Consider the following 8,177-nt stretch of genomic DNA (forward strand, 5'->3'; position numbering starts at 1 on the left):
TCTCTCTCTCTCTCTCTCTCTCTCTCTCTCTCTCTCTCTCTCGCTTTCTGCTGGTGGCCGCAGCTGCAAATAAATGAGGAGGCGCATACGAGTATCAGTGCCATACCAAACGGCCTGAAAAGAGGAGTCGGAAAATAAAGAAACCAAATCCAACAACGTTCCTTTCCATGAAATTTTTCATAAAGAAAACGTAATTAAAACTGCAATGTAAGAACCGCCCCACATAGCAAGAGTCTTCCTTCTTTTTACCGTTTGCTGTTGGGGACTAACTCTACTCACGCCCTACGTCCCGGTAGTCCATTTCTACCAAGAAAAACAAACAGCAGCAGCAGCAGTGAGAGTTGTTCATATATACAGCAAATTTGAAAGGGAGACGCATTGTTGGAGTAATAATACGACGACATTGTTTGCGATTGTGTGCGAGAGCAGAGAGATTGTTGAGGTTAGTGGGGCGAAAGGGGACGTTGGTGGGGAGGGGGAGAGAATCTTGGCCCAGCTTGAGGTCCAACAAAGGCAAGCGATCCCCTGCTCTGAAGTCTCCTCGAGCCGCGAGCTGGGGGGTCTTTAATTTAGGTCCCCCCAAAGGCGGGTCCTGAGGATGACCTAATGAGCGCGTGCCGTCCAAATCTATAAAGGGTTGGGGAGGGGGGTAGTTTGTAATATGACGCGAAACACTCTGCTAAACGATCAAATTCATGTTGGACTGTTTTTAGCATAGATGATTCCCATGTGATTAAAACGCCCAACACTAAATATGAAAGTGCCCCCAGTAATGTTAAAGATATCAGCTAGCTTTAGCTCCTACTCAGGGACATGCAAACTATATATTTAAGGCTATAGAAGGGGGGGGGGGAGGAGTTGAGTGGGGAGAGATAGGCAGGGGAGCCTCGCGCCAGTGGAGGCCCCTTACAAATGCCGAACAATACTACTGGGCCTACCGCCTGCGCTCCACCCTCGTCGTACTGTCCCCTTCCTTGCGCCCCTAGGCCACCAGATTACAAGCAAAGCCATAAACGGATGCCAGGTGTAACAACAGAGCATATGCTATGGAACAAGGACAAAACGCTTCAATTAAGCTTCATACTTTTCCTCAGAGCCTACAAAACATTTGTAACTAGACGAGAAACTTTGATCATAATGGAAAAACAAAGGTGATCAAGTGGTAACTTTAGAGAGCAGTAGAAGTTTAGTGCCTTTACAAATGCAGCTCAAATTATGGTACTTCCTCACAAATTTTCCCTTTGTCCTCAAAAAACCCAGACCGTGGAGGCTTAAAAAGGGAAAATCTGGAAAAATTAGCATGGGAGAACACTGGTGGTGATGCTCGACCTCTGTGTCCTAGCCTCTGTTTATGGCTGAGACGCTTCCTCCTGGAGGGCCGGCGATCCGCGGTGGCACCACATCCATAGGCATTAAATCAAACCGATCACGACAAGAGAGAGAGAGAGAGAGAGAGAGAGAGAGAGAGAGAGAGAGAGAGAGAGAGAGAGAGATAAGGGGGGGGGGGAGTTAGTGTGGTTTTGGAGCGCGTGAAGCGAGGCCTGTTACACGGACTACTTGTTGTTGAGCCGCACGACTGATGGTGCCCACCCAGGCCCGCCGGCTGTCACAAATCATTTATTGGGCAAAAACCAATGGTACTCCAACTTGATTTAACACACAGCCTCCCAATCGCTACGATACATAGAGCGGTCCTCGACCAAACTGTTCTGAAACTGTTTGTTTCCCATTTCTTTCCTTTCTTCCTTTCATCGCTTCCTTTCTTTTTAATTATGCCGCACGCTTTGTTTCTCTAGTGGGTCTCGAGACAAATTTCGAAGCAGAACGTACAGCACTCGAGGCTTTTGTTGTTGCGAGGCTTTCGCCTGCAACACCAGTCGCCACCTCGATCGCCCCACAGAGAAACAAAAAGAGATCGAAGCTTTTGCGTTGCACTCTACGTCAAGGGCTAAAAAGCCTAACTCAGCATCGCAGCCCCCCAAAAATTAGTGCACAGCCCTTAAACTCAATACAATAAGGACAAAATAGTATGTCGTTTTGAGCTGGGACAGAAGTAAGGAGAAAGAGACAAAACATTCAGTGAGCGGATGGAAATATTTTTCTCCGTGCATCCTTTAGCCAGAGCAGTACGGTGTGCGCCGCGCAGTCGAGCTGCAGCCAGCGGCGGTCGGGCGCGACCATCGCCAGGGACGTATGCACATTATTATGCGACCCGAGGTCGGGGACGCGAAGGCCGGAGTGCGGTGTGCTACCGCAACCGTGGCTCCCTTGACCATCCCGGAGGGGTCGGGCGAGGCAACGGGCCACATAATAAACATGGTGAAGAGACGTACACGCTACGACATTAAAAACAATGCTTGATGCGCTTTTCCGCTTTTGTGCGTTCCCGTTCAAGTATATTTTTATTATTCTCGTCAAAATAAAAGGTCTTGTTCTCCTTCAGTACACATTTTAGACTATAATTGCAATACTTTCCACATCGTTTGTCACATCAATACCGAGCGCAAGGAACTCCGTGGCAATACAACAAAACACAGAGAGGGACACAACAACGCACATCGTTATTTAATTAAAATGCCATGTTTACAATCTCACCCCCTCTTCGTCACCATCCATCGGCCCGCGAGATTAGACGGATAGAGCGGCCACGCGAGCTGTTGTATTTCCATATGTAATGCATATTAATAGAGTGGAATGAAGTGCGACCTGGACGCCCCGCCTCGCCACGCCACAGCTCGCGGCTAGAGCGTTCATTTCCGGCTCCGCCGCCTATCGTATCGCACCCCAACGAGTTCATCAGCACCTCCGGGACGGGCGCGTACTCTGCCCTCGCGCACAACACTCCGGACGAAACATTTTCAGAAACCCATTAAAAACATTAGCACTTTGCAAATTGCTTTACCTGAAACGCGTTGGAGCGCGTTCGCCATACGTTAAAAAAAAAATATTTGTAGCAGCAAACAGGAATAAAATAATACCGATTTATTTTTTCACGCCGCACTTACATTATTACTTTTCTAAAAACTTCATAACGGAAGGAGGGTCGCCTCACCTTGACGTGGCCGTACTTCCAGGTGAAGACGACGACGGCCGGCAGGCACAGGATGATGACGCACACGATGACGAGCAGGGCGGTGCGCATGGCCCAGTTGAGCGACACGACGCACGGCCGGTTGTCCTCGCACACCTCGCAGCCCTCGGCGCACTTGAGGCACTCGAATGCGCCCGACCGGGTGTAGGCCGACTCCGCGCCCTGCAACGCAAAACGAAACGTCAGATAAACAAAAAGTGATAACGATAACCGTGTACAGACTAAGTAAACAAAAAATTGTTTGTGGTCTGTCGGGAAAAAATTACAACAATAATAGATAAATAGGAACTTAGAGAAAATAAAGAGAGATTGTACGATCAAAACGCAAAAGAGAAACACGACCAAGAGTAAAAGCAGAAAATGAGAGAACGCGGTTAAAAAAAATACATGTGAAAGTGATAAACTAATATGAGGGTTGTCAGAGCACGCACATGCTGCCGACAGCCACGAGGACGAGGACAGAGAAAATGCTGTGTTCTCCCTTAAACCCCTTACCACAACCTCCTTTAAAAAAACGGCTTATAACTTTTAAAGGGCGAATTTTGTCCCTCTAGCTTTTCTCTCCCCCATCCCCGTCCTCTCTCTCTCTCTTTCTTTCTTTGGCAGACGGGGTGCATATAACCAAAGCGAGTGACGGTATGGTGAATGCATTCACATGCTCGTCCGTCACGGAGAAATCACGCTTCACTCGGCGCTATGGAGTGGTGCGGCAGAGGGCGGGAGGGCCCGGCGGCATCCCTCCCCTCCCCTCTGATACCCCCTCACCACCGCGCTCCACCGTTCCTCGCCCGCTCACACATGCTCACTTCGATTTTTTCCTCCATTATTATTTTTGAGGGCGAAGGGATAGGAAAATATAAAATCATCTCCGCACGCACCCGCAGTACTTTATCACAACTTGCTCTGCAACCGGCAGAAATGAGCAGAAGGAGGAAGAGGAGGAGGAGGAGGGGACGGGGAGGGGGGAGAAGGAGAAGAAGGTGGGAGGAGGAGGCTCGCGGGAGGAATAACGGCAAGGGATTATATACGAGCAGGTCAGATCGCAATTTCACTCCGCCTAGCGCCTTCTCTCTCTCGCGCGCGCACACTGAAAGCACCGCTCAGTATAGGGAAAAAACTGAAACGCAAGGGAAACCAGAGTCGACCACTGCAGGCCGTCCTCTTACCACAATTCCTTCGTTTTTTGTCGTAGTGTATCTGTAGGCGGGGGAGGTGTGCGCGGGTGCGCGGGGCGCGTCGAAGGGAGATTCATAGCGCGCATCCCGGTCGACAATGGCTCTCTAGACAGCTCCATCAGGACGGCCCATTTCTCCTCGTCCAGGACGGGTCCCAATTCGCGCGACTACTTATTTCCACTTGCTTCTGCAGACAAAAAAATTAATTTCGAAAATCTGAGAGGTCACCTATTTACATGACACGATTGTTTCATTCCTGTTCGAACGCCAAATTTTAAAATTCCTTTTGGAATGCCAATCGGTTGCCTCCCCCATGGAAACTGTAGGTATTCCTGCTAATTTGTGGCCTCTTTCAGGAATTCAACGACACAAAAAAATGAAATATACGCGCCACTAATTTTAGTATTCAAAAAGAACTGCGAAAATTCCGGCATGCATGCAACATAGAGTAGCCCCAAACCTGCTCGCATTGCTGTTCTTGGTAGCGAACGCGAGCATTCGAGTTTCAGGAGGGGCCGGCGCGCCACGCCGCGACCTGGCCAGGCGGGGCCGGTGGAGGGGAGGGGGGGGGAGGGGGTGCGCCACTTCATCGCTTCCTTCCTCTGCTGAGCGAGCGGCAATATTTAACGCGCCAGTTTACGAGTGTCGGCAGGTGGCGATCAGGCTCGCATTCCGTTACGTTCGCCCCCCCCCCTCTCTCTTTGTGCCCGTTCTTCCCCCTGCTGTCCCTCTCTCTTCCCCCCACCGTAATCCATCTCACTCTCTCTCTTTCTCCCTCACGCGCGTCCCTCTTTCGCTTTCGTCTCACGTCGTCGGAAATAAAGCGAACTGCCCTTGCCGCGGGGCCCCGGTCGTGCAGCGCCACCCCCCAGCCCCCTTCCGCCAGCCGCGCCCTGCAAGAGAGGGAAGTTTGATTTGCATCAGCGCAATCCAACTATCGGCGCGAGTGCGGGGGGACATGGCCTCCCGGGACCATCATCAGTACAGCCTCGAGAAAGAGAGGAGTACGTGGTACTTCTGTACTCGAACCATTTGATAAATTCGCAATACACACAACGGATTTGTGGGTTTTATTTGAACAAAGTTGTGCGTACGTTTCATTTGCACAAATTTTTGAGTAGGAGTGCATGTTTTTATGCATTCATGTACACAAATTCGTACATATTTGCGCACAAATTCATGCGAATCGAAATGTACACGGCAAAAACGTCAGCTTGGTTTTCAAGCTGAGAATACCAGTTTTCAAGCAAATCGGGTAAAAACAAGCAACCCTCATTTGGCTGCTTGAAAACCAGTACGTTTTCCAAGCAGCTCTGCTTGAAATCCTCCAATGCGGCTTGTAATTCAAGACGGTCGGTCCGCCTGCTTGGATTTCGAGACGGCGGCTTGAAAAACAAGCAGAGCTGCTTGGATCTGGTTCCCTCTGCTTGAAATTCAAGATGCGTCGCTGACCCGCCACGATTTGAACCGACGCAGTTTCGCACTCGTGTACGCTGAGTAGTGGAACAGTGGCGCGCTCTGTGTTTTACGCTAAACTTCACACTACTCTTGGAGGTGGATTTGATATGACAGTTTCTGGCAACTTCCTTAAATTTAATATCTAAATTTTTTCCCACTGTGCTCTCCTCGTTGTTTTTACTATCTAGTGAGGGTAAGCTTGCTGACTGTGAATGGCAGCAAAGCCGTTGGTTATAGAGTGGTATAACTATGTTAAATCACCTCATATTTTTGGACCATTCTCTTTCTGTTTGCTACTCAAAGCAGTTCAGAATGTGTGGGGTAACTTTGTGATGCGAATGTCACAACTAAATATGTTTATGTATGTTTAGTGTAATTATGTTTTAGCCAAAAGTTTGGTATCCAAACCATAAGAATTTAATCAAGTTTCTCACAGGATTTCCAACGTAATTTACTTAACTGAGATTGGGTCTTAAATTTGGTTCTGAATATTAGGAAAATGAGTATACTTTTACCATCAGTCCACTGTCACCTTTACGAGACATTTATTTGCTGTGATTGGCTGAGCGATTAGCGAAGCCCATAACTCCACTGACCCGAAAAGTTTCATTCTGTTTGTCTGTTTGTCTGTTTGTCTGTTTGTCTGTTTGTCTGTCTGTCCGCGCGATAACTCGAGAAGGAATTGAGATAGCGATCTGGGAATTTAAGGGTCGTTTTGTACCAAAAAAAGACAGATCGAGTTCGAAGATGAGCATTGTAGCTCAAAAATTGGCTTTTAAAAAAATCAAAAACTACAGGTCGCAAAATGTTTTTTATCCATTTTTTTTATGGGTTCCTAGGGGGTAACTTGTCAAAGTAGAGTCATTCGGGCGAAAATTTCGTCCGTTTGGCTCTATCTTGTACCGTTCAGGTGCTAGGGGGCATTTCTTGACAAAAATGAGCCGAAAATGATCAAATGGTCGGTAAATCATTAAAAAGACTTCATTTCGAAAACTTGTATATACACTTCTATTACCCTGTCTTGGGTGTCAGCGCCGCAGGCCTAGCTATATGTGCGCCAGGCGCGTCGCAGCGGAACAGTGTTTCGTGAAATATCGCGAAGCCTGTTACGCGAGACGTGGTCTGGCGTACACATAGCTAGTATAATCTGTACACAACTGTGCATACCATCATGTTGATAAGGAATTTTAGTGCTCCATCCATTAGATTAGATTATTCATACATGCAAATTGATAATAAAACATATCACTAATCAATTGACCCTGCATCTCTCTTATTCATGTCTTTCTTGTTCCAGCAAATGAGTTATTAACTTTCCCTCCAACATTGTTGCCTTTGTCTCGTAAAAGTGACAGTGGACTGATGGTAAAGGTATACTCATTTCCCTAATATTCAGAACAAAATTTTAAACCCAATCTCAGTTAAGTAAATTACGTTGGAAATACAACGGCTTTGCTGCCATCCACAGTTAGTGAGCTCACCCTCACTCACTAGATAGTAAAAACAACGAGGAGAGCACAGTGGGAAAAAAATTAGAAATTAAATTTAAGGAAGTTGCCAGAAACTGTCATATCAAATCCACTTCCAAGAGTAGTGTGTAGTTTGGGGTAAAACACAGAGCGCGCCACTGTGCCACTACTCAGCGTACACGAGTGCGAAACTGCGTCGGTTCAAATCGTGGCGGGTAAGCGACGCAGCTTGAATTCCAAGCAGAGGGGACCAGATCCAAGCAGCTCTGCTTGTTTTTCAAGCCGCCGTCTCGAAATCCAAGCAGGCGGACCGACCGTCTTGAATTACAAGCCGCATTGGAGGATTTCAAGCAGAGCTGCTTGGAAAACGTACTGGTTTTCAAGCAGCCAAATGAGGGTTGCTTGTTTTTACCCGATTTGCTTGAAAACTGGTATTCTCAGCTTGAAAACCAAGCTGACGTTTTTGCCGTGTACGCACAACTTTGTGCAAACGCGAACGTTTGCACCGAAAACTACACATACATTTAGCGTGTATAGGTAGCTTATCTGGTAGTCGTATTGTTATTATTATCAAATCAACGGTGGTATTCAATGATGCAAATGAATTATACCACACTAATTGCAGGTCTACAGACTCAGAATACCAGTATTTTCATTAATCATGTTGCATAGTTCAGCAGTTTGCAATGCACCACATTGCGCACACACACGTCCATCATAGATACTAGTTCACAAGGTTGGCATGACACGACTGACGGCGGCGTTCGTGTAAATGTACAAACCTGTTATCACAAACTGTACAGATACACGAGGAGCTTAGAGCAGCTAGCTATTGATGGTGATGGAGAGAGGCCGGTGGTGCGCGCGCCGATAGGCTGGCGTGGTTGCTCGCGCTCCGTTTTTGCTGATGTTGACCATGGAATTGTTATTAGTTACCGGGACGCCCTTGGCAGCCCCGCGGGTGTCGCCCCGCCCCCGCCTCCC

General features: G+C 47.8%; 1 protein-coding gene across 1 annotated transcript in view; it reads right to left on the bottom strand.

Moving 5' to 3' along the window:
- Nucleotides 1-8,177, bottom strand: part of LOC113210928 (uncharacterized) — a 239,936-nt gene that overhangs the window by 38,801 nt on the left and 192,958 nt on the right. The window contains exon 6 of the mRNA XM_052267464.1: nucleotides 3,053-3,253. Coding sequence (XP_052123424.1) covers nucleotides 3,053-3,253 — 201 coding nt within the window. The remainder of the gene's footprint in view (nucleotides 1-3,052; nucleotides 3,254-8,177) is intronic.

This window comes from Frankliniella occidentalis, unplaced genomic scaffold, assembly GCF_000697945.3.
Source record: "Frankliniella occidentalis isolate FOCC.00 unplaced genomic scaffold, Focc_3.1 Scaffold53, whole genome shotgun sequence".
NCBI lineage: Eukaryota > Metazoa > Arthropoda > Insecta > Thysanoptera > Thripidae > Frankliniella > Frankliniella occidentalis.